This window comes from Haliotis asinina, chromosome 7 (assembly GCF_037392515.1).
Source record: "Haliotis asinina isolate JCU_RB_2024 chromosome 7, JCU_Hal_asi_v2, whole genome shotgun sequence".
NCBI lineage: Eukaryota > Metazoa > Mollusca > Gastropoda > Lepetellida > Haliotidae > Haliotis > Haliotis asinina.
Genome location: NC_090286.1, coordinates 58,760,064 through 58,783,923, shown reverse-complemented (window position 1 = coordinate 58,783,923; position 23,860 = coordinate 58,760,064). Strand labels below are relative to the sequence as shown.

At 39.8% G+C, this 23,860-nt stretch overlaps 1 protein-coding gene across 1 annotated transcript; it reads left to right on the top strand.

Annotated features, from left to right (window-relative positions):
- Positions 1-637: 637 nt before the first annotated feature.
- LOC137290830 (pancreatic triacylglycerol lipase-like) lies at positions 638-22,167 on the top strand. The gene is made up of 11 exons (XM_067821971.1): positions 638-777; positions 5,785-6,050; positions 6,458-6,604; positions 12,713-12,821; positions 13,151-13,267; positions 14,718-14,837; positions 17,233-17,348; positions 17,752-17,884; positions 19,085-19,208; positions 19,710-19,910; positions 21,942-22,167. Exons 1-11 carry the CDS (start codon positions 708-710, stop codon positions 22,015-22,017), a joined length of 1,479 nt encoding a protein of 492 aa, XP_067678072.1. The 5' UTR covers positions 638-707; the 3' UTR covers positions 22,018-22,167.
- The last annotated feature ends 1,693 nt before the right edge of the window (positions 22,168-23,860 follow it).

Sequence of the window (23,860 nt, the reverse complement as noted above, 5' to 3'; positions counted from 1 at the left end):
ATACACTTCCACATCTCAAAATGTAAAACATTCTCGCGAAGAGAATATCAGATAAATGTATCAGTCTCTGTACGGAACGGGTCATGCATAACTTATTGTGTGGTAGTCATCCTTTGAAAACACCAATGCCACAATCCATGAGATCTAAACTGTTCCAGTCACCCCAATCCCCCAAAGTAGATAAAAATAAAAATTCGACGTCAGAGAATAATAGCCTCTCTCCATTAACCGTTAAAACAGATTCTGATAGTGAAACCAGGGGAAAGATTATTAGAATGGACTACTGAAACCCGTTCTGATACCAAGATAGCGTGGTAAGCACAACCTCCTCCTCAATAACTTCCCACGTGTCTGAAAAAAAGCATGTGCGCGTGATCAAACATATGGGTATCTGTTTTCGTTAAAGATAAGCCTTATATTCAACAGATGTGAGGGACAAGTAAATACTTTCTTTAGGAAAAGACCTTTTTCCTGAGGACAAGATAAGAGGCCAAGGCTAGATTGAAGGGAGACCGCAACAATTTTAAAATTCGTTATACTCTGGTAATGCTGGAAAGATCTGATTTAAACAGGTTTATAGATATAACTGGAATGTCACAATCAGTATCTTAACCATGCGTGATTAAACAGTAGTGTCGTCTTATCTGGAAGTGCCCAAACCCAGATACGGCTAGTTGTCCATGTGTGGTGAGTAACTGTGGGAAGACATGGCGACCCTGCTACAGAGCCTGCTGATCGCCTATCTCAGTCTACAGCTGTCAGAAGGACTGCACAAACGTGAGCATAGTGCACGAGGCATATACCTGTACTAGCTTTTCATCGTATGTAGCTGACTGTGTAATGAGTTAGACTTACTTCTAGGGACACGTGTGAAACATGCAACAGTCAGTGTGTCAGAGCTGCCTGTCAAACGTGGCACTGTATGGTGACTACTGTTCATTAATCACTGTCTCTTAACTGTGACTGTGCAGTTTGGATACTATTGATGTGTTTGTGGTAATTATCAGCCACTAGATCGATTGCGAGGTTCGTGTTAAATGACGAATGGGTCTCTAAGTTGAATTTTGTGTTGAAGTTCAGGGCAGACCAACTTGTCTCACTTGTCATGACGATAGTGATGACAGGGTATGGCATAGATATTCTTGAGACAAAATTTTAAAACTCAAACCTTCTCACTCCATAAATCGCTTACCGGATTACTTCCCTTATAAATAACATGAGGATAGTGATCTGCTGGAACTAATTCTGTCCATAACTAGACAAAACATGAACAGTACTATATTATGTTTTACTGAAGGTGAATTTCATGTTCTATTCCATTTTCACATGTGCACGAACAAAGTTTTATGTTTGAAACATCCAATATGCAATTTCAGTCTCTTAAGTGCTCACCACAAGTTAACTTTGTACAAAACAGTTATCATATATCTTTCCATCACATCAGTTGTATAATTCGTCATGAAGAACCGCAAGTATATATTTCATGAGTATGTTTCTGAACGTTAGGACAGTTAATTATTCACAGTGAACTGTAAAGTATTTTTTGTTTACAATATAAGATATGTGTATTCTTCGGTGATGTATGTTTACATTTGAGTAAATTATATGAGAACTTATATATGACATCTGTGAGGTGAGACTCAGTCTAATACCGGATTGTCTATTTGTGTTTTTACAAATACTAATAAAAAACAAACAACGTATGGCGTGGAAAGTAATTAGGAATATGTGATAAAGTGGTCCTATCTGTTATCAGCAGGCAGGAAGTATGCTGGTTAATGTATCCAGATTCATTGGATTCGCAGTTGCAAGTCATGTTAGCAGCATTTTACATTTTTTGTCACCAGTGATGTTTTCCTCATGGCGCGACCAATCATGTCTGTAGCACAGGAATTACAAGCACGGTCAGCTACGGTAATTCACGTCAAAAGACTACGAATGACCTTAACAAATCTTTTAGTGACATTTAAAGATTATGGAACAGTTGATGTGAATCTGTGACATTACCGTTGTATAGGTAGATATAAAAAGACAGACTGTTGTAAGACTAACGTGTTGAAGTGTAATTATCGGACCATCACCGCATACATGCTGACTTTAGGGTCGACACAAAGAGGCGTTAAAGTGATCGAACTGTTCGCAAAGGTTGACAGCGGCACGAGTAAAACGCTGTCATCCATTGATTGGCATCAGGATGACTTCCAATCAGAGACGTTTCAGGATGGCGTGGACACGAGGTCATAACGTCATAACGTCATACGTCCGGCATCAGCATCATTGACGTTACACCATGTGAAGTGACGACTGGAGGCCACCTATCGATTTCAGTATGGCTTGAGTACTCTTTTGAAACGTGTTCATCAGCCTACCTACTGTCTTCCTCCACGGTTTGGGAGAGAGTAATTTAGGTAAATAAAAGTACAAAATTACAGAAATCATATATTGGTAATGACAGTCTGTAAATATATAACGTCAGCGTTGTATTACATTCAGTCTCGATTGACTGGGCAATGGGCGTAAAGGTCAAAGTCGAGGTCAGCATCCTAGGAATGGATCTGACGAGCTAAAAATCAGTGTTGATCGTTGACTCATGGGCTTCGCTATCGTAATGAGGTTTTGATGCCAGTCGTAGTATCATTAGCACGTATGACTGACCAGGGTTAGAACATGATGACACCCGCCCATGCACAAATCATGTGCCAGTGGCGTCAACCACTTTTAAAATCTGGGGAAGAACATGGTGTTTCGGAACAACTCTTTATAGCTCGCCAACTGATTCAGCGAGAAACTACGAGCACGCTCGATACTCTGTCAGGCAGTTGTCTGATTCCATAGGGAGCATGGTCGTACTGTTGGACCAGTTCTATAACTATCCGTTATGTACAAGATAGTCTATTTTCCATTAAAACCTTGAGAGCATTTATCTCATCACTTGAGAACGAATGCATATCCTTTTTCTTCATCATTGATTACTTTAATCCTTTAGATCATCTTACAATCTATAATGCAGCTCCCTATCTGAACAAAGTTTCAGTGTTCGAAGTAATATGTTAGTAAAGTTGCAGCACGCATTAAATAATAGCATGTGAAGAATTGGTGGCAGAATGTTGCCAAATATATAGAACTTAAATATCCAAGCAGAGAGAAATACAGCTTAAAAACTTGAGACAATGTTTATAGTACAATAAATCCAAACAACAGGGCTTTTTCTCTATGATAGGATGGGTAATGCCCGTAATTATGTCCATCTCAGTCAAGATAAATTTTGTCGCATGGTACATTTATTACGTTATCACATGAAACCAAACCGTATAAAACGTTTCATGGAGGTCAAGAACTAACAGAACATATTGTATTTTCCGAGTTTAGATGAATAATGATATATGATTTCTCATGTTCGTGTTTTGATATGCTGCCGGGAGACTCGTGATTATCCCAAAACGCTGACAAAATATTATTCGTAGATATCACAGATCAAATATGCAATTACATTGGTTGGCACAGCCAGAGGAGACTATCCTCTATCGTGAATTCGACTCGTTACAAAACCCACTAAACTAAATAACAAACAATATTCCTATTGCAAGCAACACAAAAAGAGGTAATAACAAGCATTTAGTCTGCAGTGAAGCCGAGATGGGACACGTGGTCCCTGTTCTTCCCTTCGTGTTTGCATCAGATAAACGAAGCTGTATTTGTTCTGGAAATGAGGAGAGTTGAAGATGTTGCCAGCCTTGGTCGTTATCCCTTAGGATGTAGCTTATTCCTGCATTACTTAGTCCTTGCAGCTAGCTGTATTAGATAAAAAAAACATTAAAAGCATGCTGCCTAGCGGATAAGTATCGATGTTCTGTTGAAAATGAGAGGGCTCTGGTTTTTTCTTAGCCACACATTTCTATAATAATTAGGCAGTTTCTTGTCTATCGGGGATGATTTAGCAGTGTAAGGAAGCACATTATCTCCATCGATTGTGGACTTTCAACAGTAACATCCGTTGAAGGAGATCAAATGGTCGAAAACTAAAATATGTTGTAATATTGATTACAATCTAACTCCGATTACCAATATAAATCACTGAACCAGTCAGAGCACAGGGCTAAGTGGGGGTTTAACACTTCTGTATGGTTCATGAATAATCTTCAATTGGAACTAATGCTAAATGACCTCATGCAATAAGCCGAACCTCGCCATCTTCCTTCCATTGTGGGGGAGATTATTTACACGTTACGGAACGCTTTGTGCAAAGTTTACAGTCGAACTGGATTAAATGGAACTGTTTCATTTTTCCGTAATTATATCAACTTTGCAGAATTTAGCCGTGGTGAAAAATGATTTGATGTCGGTTTTTGAAATGCCGCTTTTATCTCGGCATCGATTTAGGGGAGTTACGACGAACGTTTTATGTCATGTTTTTGTGATGTTCGTCATTACACGGCTAACTCTTGATCTCCCATCATCCATTCTAGGTTGTCGCCCATTAGAAATAAACAGGCACATTGTACAAGTAATATAACCAGGCCGTTTATTTCAATTTCCCTGCCTTCATTGTAACATACTGGAAAACCTTCTGGAAACAAATATCGTTAGGATCAAGAGCTGAGAGGTTGGTTCGGGTGCCTGCGGCAGAGGTATTTATAGCACAGTGGCACACTTGTTGTGTAACGGGCAGTGAGTGAATGAGTGAGTGAGTTGAAATCGACTGAGGTTACATTTTGACGTAGTAAACCGCGACCTGGGGATCACCTGGGGAGAAAGTCATGCAACTGCCATTTGTGGAGACTTGGACGACTAAACAACCCGACCTTACGGTTTGTTTGTTTGTAGTGAGCCTGTCAAGATCCGGGTTAGAACTGAACTTCAACAACCCATGCCTGTCGTAAGAGGCGACTAATGAGATCGGGTGGTTGATGTTGATCGGATCGCTGACTTGGTTGACACGTCTCATAGTATCCCATATCCGCAGATCGATGCTCATGCTGATGATCACTGAATTGTCTGGTCCAGACTCGATTAGTTACAGACCGCCGCTATTTAGATGAATATTGCTGAATGCAAACTGACCGTATGTAGTAACAGTTGTAAGGCAAGATGATATTGCGATTTCAGAATTGAAGCAAGAAGTATTGCCGATTTTAAAGATTTAATTTCGATGTGTAAGGGTAAGGATCTAGATGTGGTAATGGTTTAAGTATTGCGTTTTAGCGCTGCTGAGGGCAGATGTCGCTGCGGTTTAAAGCTTAGATGTGTTGGCGATATGATAAAATGTGGAAATAAGGTTGAACATGCTGGCTGTGAGATGTCTCGATCGGTATCCGTTTCAAGGTGGAGTCATCGGTTGGAAGGCTGTGTGTGATTGGGGTTTCAGGATTAGATGAAGCTGTGGTTTCACATGTGATTGTCCTCGCCACGAGGTGAAGATCCCAAGATGGAAGAGTACATGTGCTTGCTGCATTAACGGCCTCCGATCACAATTATTTTCCTCTCCTGCTATCTGCAGTGACACGCCATAGTCTACCATGCTTAATATCGGTTAAACGCTGTCTTTCTGTATGTTGACCAACCTCCCACTTGTGACTTAACCCGCAAAATATCCGCCTGAACTCACTATTTCAACAATGGTCACCGGAAACACGCAACAGACTTGAACCTGAGGTCAAATCATAGAAAGTTGGAGTCAATACCATTTGCAGAATGTGGGAAATTTGTTTCGATGCTAATTGTGATTTTAAGCTATTTAATTGTAGGTTCAAAGACAAACAAGTGCATGTCGTAATTTCTTTTTAGGTTCTTCGGTTTGTTACGACCATTTGGGATGTTTCGCGACAGACCCTCCGTTTTTTAGCATTCATCGTCCGTTGAACTTCCTACCTGAATCACCTGACCATATTAAGGTCAAGTTCATGCTGTACACCAAACGCAATCCTCAGAAAGAACAGATTCTATCAAGTGACAGCTCTACCTCTGTGACCTCTTCGAACTTTGACCCAAAAAAGCCCACCAAGATGGCAATACATGGCTACTTTGACAATGGCCAAAAAGCATGGCTTCATGTAAGTCGTTCTCTTGTTTGCCTGATTGTTTGGCCATGGTGTTCAGTTTCCGTTCTTTAATGGTTATGGATCGTCACAGTATTGACGTGGCATTACATATAGTACACTTTTTGAACTCTCCATCAACTAAAAATAAACTCTAAGCATCTGTTAACTGCATCGCATAATCAGAATACATGTAGATATATTATCTTTGTGAAGCAAGGTAATGGATTACATACGTTCGTGTCTGCTATCATCATCGTCGGGGAACATTACAGCATTGTAAACAGGGATGTTTATTAACATTGATTTTAGGTGTTGCTCCAGAAGAAATGCAATTTCTTGTTGGGAGTATGGTTTCCTGCAGTGTCGGTCCAATGGCACCTGACAAATGATAACGAGCATTTTGCGTGTTGTATCACCAGGAGCTAAAGGACGAGTATCTCAAGACTCACGACGTCAATGTCTTCATTGTCGACTGGGGCGGTGGTTCCAAGACCTTGTATACCCAGGCCACAGCTAACACCAGATTGGTCGGAGCAATTGTGGCTCAGTTCATCACACACCTCAAAGTGAGTAAGATCCTCCCCTTTGGCCCCACACTCTCAACAGTTATCGGGACAGGTCCTCTCTCATCCCTTGAATTACGTACTCCTAGAACCATCTATCACGCCCTGGGACACTAAAGTAAGGGCAGTAAAGTAGAGCACGTGTAGGTCACTTTATACCATCCTCAAAGTGGGTATGGTCATTAACACATGTTCCCTTATTTCCTTGTTTGAGAATTTCCAAGATATAGGACCAAATAAGTAAGATCCCTACCGAAAATCCAGCTCATTCTCGACATGTACACGGATGAGGTGTACTCAGAGTCGTTGGGAACCAGTTTATCATCATCTACCCAAAGGTGATTGATAGTTATACTCGTGTTATAGGGTCTACTTCAGGACAGCCCTGTCCAAATATTTCTACAGACCAAAAAGGAATACGTAGCCAGGCTATATGATATCTAGTTATTATTATTCAATCTGCAATCTTTATCTTTATCACTACCGCAGAGTACGTTGTTTTGTCAGCTACCTTGTTCCTCTTTGTCACTTCCATTAATTACTGTATATGACATTTATGGCCTTTATTGGTCACGCCCCTTGGCTGTGTCTGTCATCACATCAACTGTAGAAGGAAGATTAAGTGCTGTTAGTTTCTCTATCTGTCCATTGTTGAATTTGTGCCTGTCTATTGTTGTTAAAAACTATATATATGTATGCTCACATCTATACTGCACGTGAGATGTGGGATGTGAGTGTGGAGTCCGGCATTTCGACTGTCCGGCATTCCGTAGGGACGACCGCGAGCAGGATTATGCCGCTCGCAGGAAAGGCCCTGGGGTTGAACTGGAAGTCCGCTCACCTCATTCATGTATACTTCTTTGTCATGTCTTGTGAAACCAACTAAAGAAATTTGAACCACTAAACTATTCACTTGTCTTCGTCAACTTGATATTCATCAATATCATGAGCCGATCCCCAGTCGACGCACCAACCATACATGCACCCGTTGACACTGGATACAGTCATAATACAGACAATCAAGAAAATGTAGGGAGGGGCCCAGAAAGCAACTACCCTCAGAGTGTAACAGGGTCAACACTAGGTAAGGTGGGTTTCTGAAATATGGAAACCCTGTACTAAATCCAGAAAAGAAATATCAACCGTTATGACTGGGCACTCAAAGTGAGTTAAACACTGCACCATTTCCAGCAGACAGTTAAGACTAGGTCAGATATTGGAGATCTTTCTATGTAAGGAACTCTCCCTCCCAATGAACAAATTAATGAATAATTTTGTTAAACAATGAGCCATAGAACCGTTGTAGCAGCCTGTAAGTAAGCGAGGTAACACAAACCCTGCGACAACCATTCCTCGATTATTTTCAACCTTTCCGACGCTAGCCATGGTAGTAACTTTTATTGCTTTTACCTCAGGAACCTGGCTACCTTCACGTTTATGTTAGCCCTTAATGTACTCCCAATTTGTCTCACTGAATGTTTACACCCTGATTCAACCATTATAGAATTTGCATGCGAAAATAGCACAATACGTATTCGCAAAGCGAATGGGTTTCTTTGCATTGCTAATTTATTGCGCTTTAAAGATGAGATACATCGACCCTATCCTATAAATGTGCTCTTATGTCACGTTCACATGCTGCAACATGGGTCCATAATGTATCTGAATCTGTGCGTTGCACAGTTGTAACGAAACACATGCCAGTTACAGAGATACCTGAGGCTGAGTCCTCATAAGCCTTACAGCGTTTTGTAATTATGATTTCCGGTACAGTTCATCACAACCTTTTATCTGTGTTTATGGTATGGTGCCTGTACTCTGTTAGCCAGCAGTTTTCCCCATGGTGTCGCTACGTGTAGCAATAACGGTAAATCAATACCCTTAAAAGAACGCACAAGCTGAAAATCTAGCGTCAGGTAACTTGTAAATGTGTTCTTGAAGCATTATTGTTGTTTAACGGTGACTTCTCGTCATGTGAATCTGTCGAGCAGAACACATGATCTGAAACACATCATCTGTAAACCATTCCATGAGGCTGATCACTGTTCCGGTAAATGTATCATGTCGTATATAGGATCCTGCTGCAGTTGTTCCTGGTCAACATATTTGTGCCGTATTTATGTCTGTGAGCCTACACGTACTTGTGTCTGATCCTACACACTCGTGTGTGTGTACGTGCGTGCGTGCGTGCGTGTGTGTTTAACTGGCAATCAGTGACTGTGGTATTTAAAAGACAGTGAGCTATCAATGTACTTGACAACAAGGATCTCCGTCAATACGTTGTTTCTTATTACATGTTCACTTGATGGATCCCGCACATTGTACACAAAAGAGGGTCACAAAACACTGCTCCATTTTGTTAAACAGAAGTCAATTTATTGCTCAAATAGAACCAATATCGGCGGTACATGAGGACAAATAGAGAAGTTCAAACTGCACAGCAAGATTAATGTAATGTTATTTGAGTTTCATTTATAAACATTAAACTAATTTTGTATTGTGTGTTTAAAACCTCAGACCCGTTTTTTGTAAACTTATTATCGTAAAGACAGTCCACTGTATTTTGCAAATTGATCATGTTCAGAAGTAATCTTGATATACGTTTACATGTAGGCATGTACCTCCATGACACTTTGCCTAGATGTGTAGTATGAAACAGTATACCTCGCCCCTGAATTATTACAGCATTTATTATGACTGGTTTAAGATCAAATCTGGAAATTCCGTAATTATATACCTTCGGAAAGGGATAAATGCCGGATTTTTTTTTCCGATTCCATGCACCCGTACGCTGAGACAAAATGCGTTTACACATTATAAAACAACCCTCAAGTAGGTATTTTGAGATTTAAGGAGTCACATGTTATTACCTGTTCAGTGTGTGATTAACCAAAGGCTAGTATTTATAATTTAGGTCTTAAGTAAATTTGGCCCAGTTGTTCGTGTTCAAGACGAAATGTAATGACTTGGATAGTTATCGTAGAATGAAGTATTGTGGCGAGCAAACGCTGAAACCCCTACCACCAACGTCTCAATGTATGGAAATACATATACACGTATGTCTCTTACATGTGTAGGCATTTTCATGTGAGTGCCTCATACGGCCTAATGCTGAACCAGCCCAATACTGTACCATGCCGGCTAACGTAAATCCTACTCAGACACTGTATGCTCCAAGTTAACCGAGCGCCAGACAGAGTAGCAACGCGTCCAACCTATTAACGTTTATCTGGGATCGAACCCTCGACCCTCATGTTTAGGGACTGTCATTTAGTCACCTTCATTCAACTCCGACATAGCACATTCAGCGAACACGGTTTGGTCACAGTGCGTCATCTTTATGTCATCTTTATGTCATGAAAGTAATGAGAATAAAATGAAGCGTCTGCCGATCGATCCATCGACTTTCTTCTGAGACAGACGCGCTGTCCACTGGACCACGAAGACCTTATACGTATGTGATTGTGTACACTGGCTTTGATCAAACTTGACAACCTTGTCTTTGGGCGCCTGATGTGTTTGACCGCTGCCACAAGTTGTTAAGCTATGTCAATCAAGACAACGTTGTTCCTGCAGCAGATATGGTGTCCAACACACTTAGCATTTTAAGTACTGTAAATAGTACGAAGATTCTTGTTACTGTGGGTGTTAGGTTAGGTTAGGTTCCAGTTATCATGTTATCAGATTATATTTGTCGTGTACTTTTTATTGTTTTATGTTACTTGTAGTATTTGTTATTGTTTATGCGTTATTGGGTTCTAGTTATCGTGTACTTACAATTGTCGTGTACGTTTTGTTGCCTTATGTTTATTTCAGTATGTTTTCTATTGTTAATGCATTATTATTCTCGGTTGTTTATGAATGTGGTGAACATGACTGTTCATGCAACGTCCTGTTATGGTCACCACACTCTGTCTTGGCATCATATGTCTGTCGTAAGGTGTATGATGCAAGGATGCGTCTTGGTTGTATGTTTTAAAAAGTGGCTTCATCCTAATATGCTGCCGTCAGGAACGCTCGACATGACGACGTAGCGTGATCAGGGATGATCTGATATTACACCATGCACCCTGAGGGATCATGTCTTTCGTGATGAGATCTAGTCATTTTATAGCGAGAATGGTCAAGTTCGTTTTCGGTGAGAGAGAATTGTTATAAATAATTGTCTTTTGTCACGCATTTTCGTTATAGTGATATCCGCTGAGTTTATGATTGAATCGTGTGAGTTCCAACTGGTACACTAAATGATGGAAACCGGATGCAAATATTTGAATGGAAAGTTAGTAAGTAACTATGTGGAAAGCACCAATGAGATTATAATGTGAATACCCGAAAACCTCTTGTGATTAACTATACAGGAACTTTTGGCATGGACTGATGTTATATTTACCGACTGAGTAATTGACGAACTCTGAAGAAACACACCAAACGTGTCGATAGTGTAACAGATGAACTTTCAAATTATATGTGATTTACTGGAGTGTAAATAACATAACACGAGCCTGTAGGACGTATTTAAATTAGCGTCTGAATGACAATTTAAAATTTATAACTTTCTTACTTTTTGTCTCAGATTCAACTTTTCGAGAGCGCTTCTATAACTTTTGTTACGGGTAAAATGTGTCGTCACAAAAGGTAAAAGAAATCCTCACAGAACAGGCCAAATATAATACTGACAAGTCTATACATGCGTACTATTCAATATGTTGAATTGAGTAGACAAGAACACGATACAAAGAAAAGATTCACAACAGAGGTTTCTAGTACAATGCAGTAGAATCAACTCTAAAGTAATGGGTCACAATATAATATCAACTCACCAAATTCTTGGTTTGGGAGTGAGAAACAGTTATACTGAACGTAAGACGGTGAGCGGTCAGGTAGCGGTCATGTAGGTCCAGCGTTGACGAAGATGCAGGCAGTAGGTAGGCCGAATGATGTACTCCAGTTATTCCAAGAGTATAACCTTATCACCTTATCAATAACACAATTTACAGAAAGTACACTCTCGTAACAGTTTACTTTCAGTGGAACTAGTTGGTAAATTAAGTCTTTGAAGGGCATTTAGAAGCGGAAAGCACAAGAAAGTCAGATTTATGGATATCAACTTATTTATTATGGAACACACAACGTTTCGGACCGTAGCTTGCTCCTTCGTCAGGTACAGGAGCACTATACGCTCCGAAATGTGTTATCCACAATAAAGAAGTTGATATCCATAAATCTGGCTTTGTTAGTTATTAAATATTTAAAATATGCGTCTGTCTGAATTACGAGTAAACACTGACAAATGAACATGGATGTGGATAAAGACTACTGGTTAAAGTGATAGGCGTTAATTAGCAACGCTACTGAGATGGTTGTTCGAAAACTGAAACACAATTATTTACCGATAAACTGAGAACCTACAGCGTTCTATATTTGCATTTAAAAGCTGCAGGCATGGTAAGAACACTAGTCGTAGGCGCATATTTCAGACTCTTTACGTACATGAAATAACTAGAGCGGTGGGGGAATACATGAGTGGGTTATACAATACTTTGATCAATATTTGAGACGTCATATCGGGAAGGCCAAATCAACATCCTGCTTCCTTTGGTGTGCCCACATGGGGAATGAAACCATGATCTTTGGTTTGACGAAAGGGCGCTTTAACCACAGGACCACCCCACCACCAACAGTCGACAACAGGTGCTGTCCTTTATGGTATTGGTTTTCAAGTGAATGGATTAAATTGTATGTTTTGTCTGGGGATGAATATTCAGATCAGTTTTCAAGGTTGGACGAAAATCCCATCAGTTGCAAGGAAGCTGGAAATCCACATCCAAACCTCTTTCAGCGGCATCACGAATGTTTCACTATTTTCTAATGGCCGCTAATGAACGTATTTTAAATACAACAAACATTGCATTTGTGCTTTGTTTAATATTTGAGGAAAAATCCATTTCTGGTGACTGTTTATCTTACTCATACGACATGACGTACATCTACGTGCCATCTGCATCTTGTCCTGAAAACGGTTAATGTGATGTTAGCCAGACTGCTCTAACGTCACATCGCTATACTAATTGTTCCATTGAGTTGTTTTTGTAACGATGGCATGTGTTACAGACTGTGGTTCACGCCAAGCCTGAAGACTTTCATCTGATTGGACACAGTTTGGGCGCCCACACAGCTGGTTATGCAGGGGAGAGAATTCAATATATCGGAAGAATCACGGGTAACATTTACAGTATTATGAAAAACAAGCAAACATTCCAACCACTTTATCATCCATTCCATTGTAATAAAAAGTAGTAATGGAAACTAACACTTTGCTGGAAGCTAGAATAAATAAATGTAATATATATTCAAGTAATGGATACATTCACAGTGTGAATGACTATGCCCAAAGCTGTGCTCACATGAATTTCTGACCAATTGCCTAATAGAAACAACTACATGACATTGTGTCATTACAGTAAACGACGGATTAATACCAGAATGGAATAGAGAAGGTTTGCTAAAACGTGAGCACTAATTTTCCAAATGAATGACTCTTTTGACCAGGCCTCGACCCAGCAGAACCCTACTTCCAGGACACTGATGTCACAGTGAGACTCGACCCGACCGACGCCCTGTTTGTTGACGTCATACACACCAACGGAGAATCCCTTCTCAAACTGGGTAATGTATTACTGCGGTGACAACTTGGTGCTAGGTGGTATTATTTTCAGTGTTGATAGTGTGTGATATGTTCCGAACTGCAGAAGGAACGTTGCCTTCTAACCCCAAATGCATAATTTGGTTCTTGCAATGTGTTGCTTTCATTGTACCGTTTTGATAACATGTTTTTCAATCCAACATGAAAGTTATCACCAACAATTGATATCCGATGGTAAAGCATATCGAGCAAACGCAGGCAGTTAAATGGACGAACAATGGTACTAGGCTCAAAATGAAGGTGCGTGTGCATATCGTGACAACCTTACCAATGAAAGCGAATCCAAAACTCGCCTGAAATCATTGTTGTTTTAACAAATCGACATGTCATTACTTGCGAAAGATAAGATGTACAAAGCCTTGGGATGAGTGTAAGACTGCACTGAGGGTAGTCATTCATTTTAGAGTTCATGTTAGAACAATCTGCAGACTGCAGGAGCGATATTAGGTCACTGACAACATCCAATACTGTCCACGCGCCACGCGGTAGGAGGTAGGCGTGTTAACATCACAACGTCAAGACCGACAGATTGTGCTTAACCATCAGTTTGTGCGAACAATTCTGCTGTCACGGACCATATCGTGCACCTGACCGCACCGTTCGTCACCACCACAAACCGACTGCAAAGGACAACTCAGCATCAAAATTGGCGCTATCGATTATGAGGAACTGTTTGGTTTTTTATGAAAACAACCGGACATTATGTTTCGACAGCCGATGGCAGAGTGACAGTATGGCGAAGGTGTGGGGAACTGTTTTTCACAGAGCGTACTGTTGAGAAAGATTCGTGGGATGGTTAAAACATTATGGTGTGGGGTGCAGGCGGTCTGAACCAGAAAGTTGGCAACGTCGTGTCCCAGAATGTCACATATGTAATGTCACAGAAACCTAATCTTCCCGCAAGACAACGCTCCTGTCCACATTGACAGAGCAGTATTGGACATCCTAAGACAACATGGTATCCAAATCCTGCAAAGGCCTGCGCTCGGTCCGAAATTAGCTCCAGTAGAACATCTTTGGGGCGAGATTCCAAGAGGACCTCCAACCGAAGCCGAGAAGTGCGGCTGGATTAGATCAGGCATTTCGTAGAGTATGGACCGTGCCTATGGTTTTCATAAACCTGCTAATTTACCACATGTACAGTAGATGTAACACTTTCATCGTGGAGGTCACACACGACTTTGGGCTGTTTAATTGGTACCATTTCTGGTGCTTTTGTTTATATGAACTCAAAATGAGATTTCCGAAAATGTGTTAAAAATAAATCATTATTGTCAAGTTTGAACTCAATCCTCCGTTTAGATTTTAAATTAGAGTGAATTAAAATGCGTGCTTTGAAAAAACCTCGGTCCGACTTTTGAGGTTCCGTATAATATGTGGTATTCTTTTTAAAACAACGTATCTCTCTCCTAGGTCTCGGGATAAAACAACCGTGCGGTCACGTGGATTATTACCCAAATGGCGGACTAACACAGCCCGGATGTGACACTAATAACGCAGTGGCAGACATAAAGATCGAGGGACTTCCAGGCGGTTACGTACATGAATGTTTTGCCTCAGAATTGTATGTGTCTCAAGGATATAATGCCACTTCAAACTGATAATGTCGCTTGTCAGAGACATATTTCTAATAGATCTAGACACAGCAACTGACTGTCGTGATGAGAAACATATTTAGGCACAGAAGCGAGTCTCTTGTTCAGGCAGCGTTATTCTATTTATCACACCGGATGAACAGGGACCCACTACCTAATCAAAAGGGAGAAAACATATGACAAAATATATTCAATCTGCTAAAACCTGAGCCCACTCATTGTATGATTCCGACTAGATTACAATCATTGGTTTATGAATCACTTTCTAATTGCGGTGTTAGAAGATGTTCGCGTAAAAGAAAGTATACTCAGGCCCAAGTGTCGGAAACACAAATGTCGCGAAAGCAGACCGAGGCTTAAAAAATGAGAAAATCGAGCTTAAAATGAGAGAAAATCTCAGTCACTGACGTGTCAAATTTTGATTTGTCAGTCACACAAACTGTATATTTCTACATCTTACATTCGGAATCAATTGATATAATGTCAGGATAGTCAGTATTTACTTTTCATCGTGTCTTTACTGAACAAAAGAAACGCATCTTTTTTAGTCAAGTTTGTACATAGAGGACATAAACATGAACGCTTACTTTTATGAGATTTCATTTGTTGTGTTTCTTTTGCTGGTTAGTATATTTGAACAAAGACCTTAACATATATTTGATAGGTCTCCAAATGACTCATAAAATAATTATTACTGGAAAACTATAAACTGACGGTCAGTTTAAACGTACAAATCTATCGACGTATCTGATTGAAGTTAATGTTGACACAATATTATCCCTGAGAGAATGCTGACTGTTGATACGCGTCGAAATCCGTCCTTCTAAAAATGACTTTGTCATGATTCAAACCTTTAACTGGAAGATATTTGAGATATGAAGATGAGAAGTTTACGAAAAGAGAATCAGCAATTCTATTTGAAATATAGACAAGAGCCATTTACGACGTGGTCATAATTCCTAACATATTTCGTGACAGATTGCCAGTCATGATGTGCAATTATTACTCGGTAGTTAAAATGAAGAAAGCAGTTTAACTTTCGAACAGTCGAAAGGTCACACGTCAACCTACAAGAAGTTGAAATAATCTGTGATACCTCAATATTGATCTAAGTGACATGTAGTGATCGCAATGAGGAAGATGGTATGTAGATGTAAGTAAGTGTGAGCGAAGTGATATATTTCGGAAATAATCGCGACTGCATGCGACCTCTTGGGAGCCCTCACTTTGGCGAATTGACAAATGTGTTGTGACGTTGTCGGAAGGAAGTGAGATTCTTAGGGTTCGCTTCTTATAATTTGACATCTGTACAACTTGAAAACTCTTCTTGTACTTAAGTCATATGTCAAAAGTCGTAATGGAAATAGGTATATCCTCCTCGGGAGGGAAATGGAAGGGCACACCTCTGGTAATTCGAGGGTGCGCATGATGACTGGTTATCTGAAACGTCGGTCTGTGTTTCAACCGGCATGCTGTTATTTTGTCTGATAAAGAAACAGGGCCTAGATTTTCGAATGTGTCTTAGCGCTAAGATAGTCCTACGGTAAGGTTAATGTGTGCACTTGCGACTATCTTAGCGCTAAGGGAGAAAATCTAGGCCCTAAACATCACGTGCATTTACCTCCATTCAGTCATTTGCATGTGAAATGTGGTTTGTGTACCATATACAATCCGAAATACACACAGTGAGCGGAAGTGGCTGACTGGTACTTTCTTGAACAATTTATGTCTGTCTTGCATTGTTTCCCTTAAGCTTCAATAGGATGCACTGTCGATAGTTTTCAACTAGTCTATAATTTGTTGCCGGCAAAATATCACTTACTGCTTGTATGTTACCTTGTATAGATGCTTTCCAAGTGAACTCTTCCAGAGAATAATTGCACATAGTATGGACGATATTGCAAGGCTATATAGACTAGTGTATATAAGGACCAACAATCACTTATTGGAAGCTGGACCACTGTTGTAGCAAGCTTCTTCATGAGTATCATCAATACACAGTACGACATCTTTGCTAATATTAATAAGTTTATATATCATGTGTTTTCATTTACTTGTGAACTGCTATTCTCTGGTCTAATGACAATGAACTTGCTTTGCAGTAATTATTACAAAACTGTACCTTTTAATTTCACAATTGTTTCTTGTTGGTTTCACGCAACAGTTAATAGGTTTCTGGTACGACCAATTGTTTCAGTATGAGAAATGTCACGGAGCACCTTAACACTTTAAAGGATAACGTTTATTCGTTGATTTGATCAATAAGACAATTATTGAAAATTGATGCTTGTGACCTCACAATGTTAATCCAACGGCGTCTCATGTTTTAACAGGAGTCCACCAGTTCTTTGCTTGCAGCCACATACGCTCACATGCGCTCTACATAGAATCCATCAACAGCAAATGTCCTTTCGAAGCTTACAAGTGTAACAGTTTTGACGATTTTAGTGTAAGGCATAAAATGAAACCCGATACTCATTGTCAAACTAGAATTTATCCAATTGACTTTAGCTACATGTCTTCTAGACTGCTTATCATTACTGTGTATATATGAATAGAGGAAAATGTAAATGCCGTCGTTAAGAGGGCATGACGAGGTCAGCTTGGTGTGTGTTACGTTTCAGTCAAAGGCTCGAAGGGAGACATGGTAAATCGGAGAAATGCTGACATTGCAACGCCACTGAACGGAATGTACAACAAGTGACATGATGTTTTTGACTGGATAAATAGGGGAAATGTTTCTCTTGGTTGAATATAAGCTGTAAGTGCAAGCAGTTAGCGTCTTTGCGAAACAAGCGGATAACATTTGAGTTTATGGAGCGTAATAACCAGAAATGCCTTAAATGTTGTAGACTGGCAAATGTATTCCATGCAGCGGCGACGGATGTGGTTACATGGGTTACCATGGTGACCGTGTCAAACCAAACAGCGGGCAAACGTTAGTGAAGTATTACTTGAAGACTGGTCTGCACGCGCCCTATTGCCGTAAGTAATATCGTTTATACACAAGCAGATGATTTATTATAATCTGTTTCACAGATTATTTAATACTAATCACGTTTGAAAATGTCAGCTAAAGCATGAGCCAGTGATGTATATGACCCTATACTTTCAGAAATCAGATGTGTGTGAAAAACTATGAACTTCCGTTACGTGGGTGTTGAACACTTAAACAGTTCCACACAAGCGGTGACACTGAAAGATAACAATCAGTTTATACTCTGAATAACAGTTATACTTCAGTAAATGCATTCATAAACATAATTATTTACAATCCATTTAGCAATTGCCTCTTTCGTGATTGGCATACTTCAGCATCGATCGTGCTTGACGTCATGCTTGTAACAATTTCGGTTTGCGATGTTTTGCATGAAGGAAAAACTTTCGTGTGTTGAGACTGACATACACAACCAGCAGCAAACAGTGTACTTCTTCTTCGATCGCATCCATCCACCCGGTTAAGTGAAATGAAATACAATGCTTCGTCCTTTAACCTTAGCCTTAACCAAACCTTGTCATGGCAAATCATCTACGACGAGTCTCGTGGAAGGAAAGGTTGAGATGGTTTTGTATAAACAAAACGTTCAAACTAAAATATGGAAATATGTTTGCCTGTAGCTCGAAATATGTTCATTGGAAATGAGTTTTTTTATGTTTTAAAGAATAAATTTGTGCATGGTATTGTACATGAAATCAAGTCTCGTTAATCTGACATCGACCGTTGCACAGCAAACTGTAGGAATAACGAGGATGGGACTTCATATGTTCAATTTGATACCAGTAAAAGCGTATGACAAAGCCGATTGTCGCGTAAACGGGGGTATATATACGTGTCCCCTCAGGATTAGGGTACATAAACAAACATCAACCCATGCCCCCCGTGATCAGTGAACAACGTGTTTATCTTACCAAACATTTCAATGTTAGTTTTGAAATACAGCTTTAGAGTTACCTCCCTTCATCGATTTGCATTCGCAAAACGTCGATAATTTCATACATGATTCAAAGTTTTTCGAGATAAAAAATTCATACCACCAAACGAGCCCGACATTCCTAGCGGGGTTTCGTTGAAATGTTACTCTCTTGTAAGCAGATTCCATTGAAAACAACAGAAGTACACTTAGCCACTGAGAAGGTGACATTTAAGTGTGAGGTAAGATGAATACATGTATACCTGTCTTGCAGAGTTCCACTACCAGATACAGATCACATTTGCTGCGCCACAGGGGTCACGTGAGGAGAGGGGCGATTTATACGCAACACTTAGCGGCAGCAAAGGGCACACCGATGAAATTCATCTCACAGACGAGTAAAATTTCCAGTTTTGTTTTGTTATAAACAGTTTAACTCTAAGTGCATTTTCTCCTTGGCATTTGGACACGAATCTTAGAATCTACCTCGTATCGATTGTGTCACGCTACATGATGTAATTTCTAGTTAGATGCCACCTGAATACACGTACGTACGTAAGTATATCACTGACAAAGCCATGTACATGATGGAAAGAAATCCATTGTATGAACACGAGCACGTGTTTATGAATCACTGAGATCATACAATGATCATATAATCCACAGGTGGGACGAAGCAATGTTTTGTATTTCATTCAGTTCCACGTGTATCTACAGCAACTTTCAAAAAGCAAGTCGCCCACTTTTCATAAATCCTCTTATCACAATATGCGTAAAAAGAATAATTGAAACACGTGAAAAATGCACAATTCTTCTCACTGAAGCTGGTACTTATATGCACTTCTTTACAGAAAACAGACTTTCTCTCTTTTCAACAAGTTTCTCCCTGAATATTTCAGCCATGTCGATGTGACACCCGGAAAATCTTACACTTTTGTTGTGACAACGCCACAAGAGATCGGCCAGCTGACAAAATTTAACTTCCGATGGGAGGAGAATGCTCACTGGTACAAACCGTTAGACTGGAACCCGCTTAATTTCCGCCATCCTACTCTCTATATATCCAAGGTGAAGGTCGTAGAAGGGGAGAACACACAACAGTAAGTACTATAATGATGAAGGACTGTTTACAAGTTCGACCTTCTACTCATCCAATCTGTCTTCCAGACTGTCTATCAACATCAAGCAAGCCTACATCGATACAGTAAGACATTTATCGATCACCTCTCCACATCTTTCGATTACCTATCCATCTATGACTCGTCCACCAATTGCTCTGTAAGGAAACACTGATATAATATCTTATGATGATTATAGTATATAAATTTCATGGTATCTAAATGTAAATGTTTTCGGTTAGTGAAAGCCAGAAGATCTCTATTACTATACCATACATAGTGAACAACTTCACACAAAGATTCAAACATCACGATAGATAATGATTGAGTAGGCTAGATTTCACAATACGCAGAGAGAACCTATTCAAGGGATGATGTGCACGAGATGACTGGACACCTCCTGGATGTGTCGTGACTGGGTCGTTGCTCTTCATTATCAGAGATCACAACATTTGCTAGCTGACTGCATTTAAATCCCCTCTGCCTTAAGACGTCGATTGACGACCCTACAGTTAGTCAGATATATGAGCATCTTCAGGCTTAAGGCTTGCAACAACAGAACTGATACCAGATCAGCTATCAAACGATCAGGTGGACGACAGCGTATCACCACAAAGCCGAAAAACAGATTTCTCCTAATTGCACCATTACGTCATCACTTCCTAATTGCCCCTGTACATAACAAGGTTCCGTGAAATGCCGCTGGCGTCAATGTTTCTAGTTAGACAGCGCAGCCGCTTTCGTGAAACATGGTGATCACAGAGAGCATGCAGTGGCTTCCCACTAGCCCGACATGGTAGGCAGACACGTTTGGGTTGGAATGATGACCACGTCAATGACTTGGCTCCGGTTTCTTTCACTGACACATTAATTTCGTGTCTAGAAAAATCACATATCTCCGTGCATGAACATGACAAGACGATTCCAAGATTCAGAAGGAGCCAAACATGCCGGTAATTAATGGGGGTCAGTCATAATTTATTGGGGTATCAATCACGATAGCGCTGGAAAGACGATTTTCATGTCCTACATGACACAATGAAAACTATGCACTACACAGATAACATTCTGTACGTGCACTTGATGTCGTATGGTAGTCCAGTCAGCCAGGACTTCATGGAATATAACATCGATCTCACTGTGCCAGAAACAGTGATGCCAACTAAGAACAGGGCACCATGGTCCGCGTCGAGTGCAGTCCGACCAGCAGACTTCAACCTCGTAGAGCACATTTGGAAGGACCTGTACACTGGCCTATCATGACGTCCTATCATGACTCGACAATGCTTTCACTGAGGAGTGAAAAGTCTACACCTGGTGAGCAGGAGACGATAATCCAAGGATACGATAGTATCACATGGATCATATACCCGCTACTGAGAGCTGTTCGTTCTGGACAATGCAGTTATCTTAGACAATGAATATTCGGGATATTGTGGTCAGATACTCTCAACTAGAAAATGTGACTGATTTCTAGGTTGCAGGCATTCATTCCTTTGTACATGAAATGTTCGTGTGACAATGTTCGTGTGACATATATTCACGCAATGTTGTGTTAGCTATTTGGATATGTTTGACATATTTTGTTTTAAACTCATAAAATTATTTTGTCATGTTTGTTAGGACAAAGCACTTTTAAAGGGTCAAATACGGTCTTAATTTACAATCTCTATATCTAAGAGATCTACAATCTCTATGATTTGATAAACACAAATATATTTGTTTCTTTGCTTTGGATTTTTTCTTTCTATTTGAGATGGTTCTTGTTCATTGATATTCGATTAATATTCATGGTGGAGACATGCTACTGGGCCATGTACTCTCAGTCCTTGATGTAAGAACTTCTACCGACCACCATGAATAATACAAAGGCGTCTGTTTGATCTCGTGGTTGTAGTGTTAAATTGACATGATCCCTCACCGTGAGACAGCTCATTGCCTCTGCCTACAGTATTATTTCTGTAATGCACACGATTAGGTCTTCGAGTGCATCATGTTATTTCATCCTTGCAGATTCCAGTTTTGTGGGTCTAACGTTGCAGTGGAGAACAAGAGTTCAAAACAGCTGTCAGCTTCAAGCACCTGCTGATGAGCTAGTGATCAGAGGATGCATGATTACCAATTACCTCCCCGACACGCTGAATATAATTAGTTATGTAGTATGTACCTTACATAATATAACTTGTTTGATGACAGGTGTTTCTATTCAATAAAGACACTTTCAGGTCATATACTTCCATGAATGTTTTTTCTGTATATCTAGTTTCCCGTATTCCCATAACGTCACGTAACCATGATTAACAGGGCACTTCTGTAGTAAACTCATGTACTATAAGCATACAGTAGTGTATATGTTCGTGTGCCAATGTCCTTTCCTGGCATTGTATCCCGAGGGCGACCCACCCTGAAATTCCCGGCGTTTATCAGTCACCGAGTAACTGACGCGATGGATGGTTTGATTGGTTGTCCGTCAGCCACGTAGATCATTGCTACTGGCAGTGATCACTGCATCTATGGCAGATCTTTTGCTGGGTGATCTATTCATATTATTTCCACTAGCAGTTTGCCTTATACACCCTATGAAACCTGTGTCGGTAGATAATGGATACGACGTTTAATGATGTTGACGTTTTGAATTGATTCTACATTTGCTGGTGCTTGTGTTTGTGTATATTTCAGATGACATTTCTTCTTTGAAACATTATGTAATTTGCACTGCTCCCAGTTCATATTTGAAGTGACTTATAGTGCACACTGGGTTTGGTAATAATAGGTTTATTCGTCATCAAGGGACACAAACAACGACCCTGGCTCACATAGAATATGGTAATTCAATATTAATCGAAATATTATCACAAGGTTGATTCTACTCGGCGTGTTATTGATTTGACTTCTCCACCTAAAGAAATTTGTTTTGTTTAAGGATTCTAGTTGTTTCTCCATGAAATCGATGCAGTACCATTTCAGCTGTATCATGCATATGCATAAACTTTCATGTGTCGCCTAATTCAAGATCGTAATGATGCGCTTGTGACATATGAAATTTCTTGATAACTCAATAGGAAACATTTCTATAATAGCCAATTATTTTGACCATTTGTTTAGTGCTACAGCGTACATCACTATGGAAACACTTTCAAGCTTTATGTAACGGGAAATTGTTGGAGAAGGATAAAATAATCGATGAACGATTTGTGATAAATGTGCTGAGACAAGATGGTATTGTTAATTTACAATGTATTCTCTTTAAGACCACTTGCCAGACGTTTATTCACAATTACGTTTAGTCAAACGCAACCTTTCAGAAATATATTAAAGATTTAAGTAAATAATTAATCGACACTGGAAAAAGGACCAAAATGAAATCAATGCTGCCCACTTGATATAAGGGAAAGATAACTCCGAGAGTTGTAATGGTCTGTTATGTGCAGAATAGGGAAGAATTAAATTCATTTCGAACATTTCTAAAAGAATTATGAATATCAATACATGGGTTTTGAACACATCAACCATATAACACAGAAATGACTAAATGGCGAACTAACTATTAACCCTTAATTAGTCCTTGTGGCGCAGACAGAACAAATGATGAAGTAAGTTAGTATGGTTTAATACGATAGATAGCACTGTTTCTTCAACGCGATAGCGAGAAATTCGTAGACCTGGCTTCTCTGTGTTCTTGCGTAAAGATTCAAAACAGGGTTATCGCAAATCTTTATCATCACTCCTTTACAAAGACGTTATATGTGCTATCATTCAACGAAGGAAAGTACAGTCACGCTATGAATAGTTAATACTGCCACTTATGTACTACTTTATCCATTAGTGTTGCTGGCTTACAGATGCCCCTATACCCTAAGTACACACTGATTTAGTGGTATATCAGACGTGTCTCTAAATCACTTCAATTACTGTCACTCCACGGTCATATA

Excerpts from the sequence above, each read along its gene's own strand:
- LOC137290830 (XM_067821971.1), top strand. The coding sequence starts at position 708 with ATGGCGACCCTGCTACAGAGCCTGCTGATCGCCTATCTCAGTCTACAG. Across the intron at positions 17,885-19,084 it reads TCTGCACGCGCCCTATTGCC|AGTTCCACTACCAGATACAG; the intron begins GTAAGTAATATC and ends CCTGTCTTGCAG. Across the intron at positions 19,209-19,709 it reads GAAATTCATCTCACAGACGA|CCATGTCGATGTGACACCCG; the intron begins GTAAAATTTCCA and ends TGAATATTTCAG.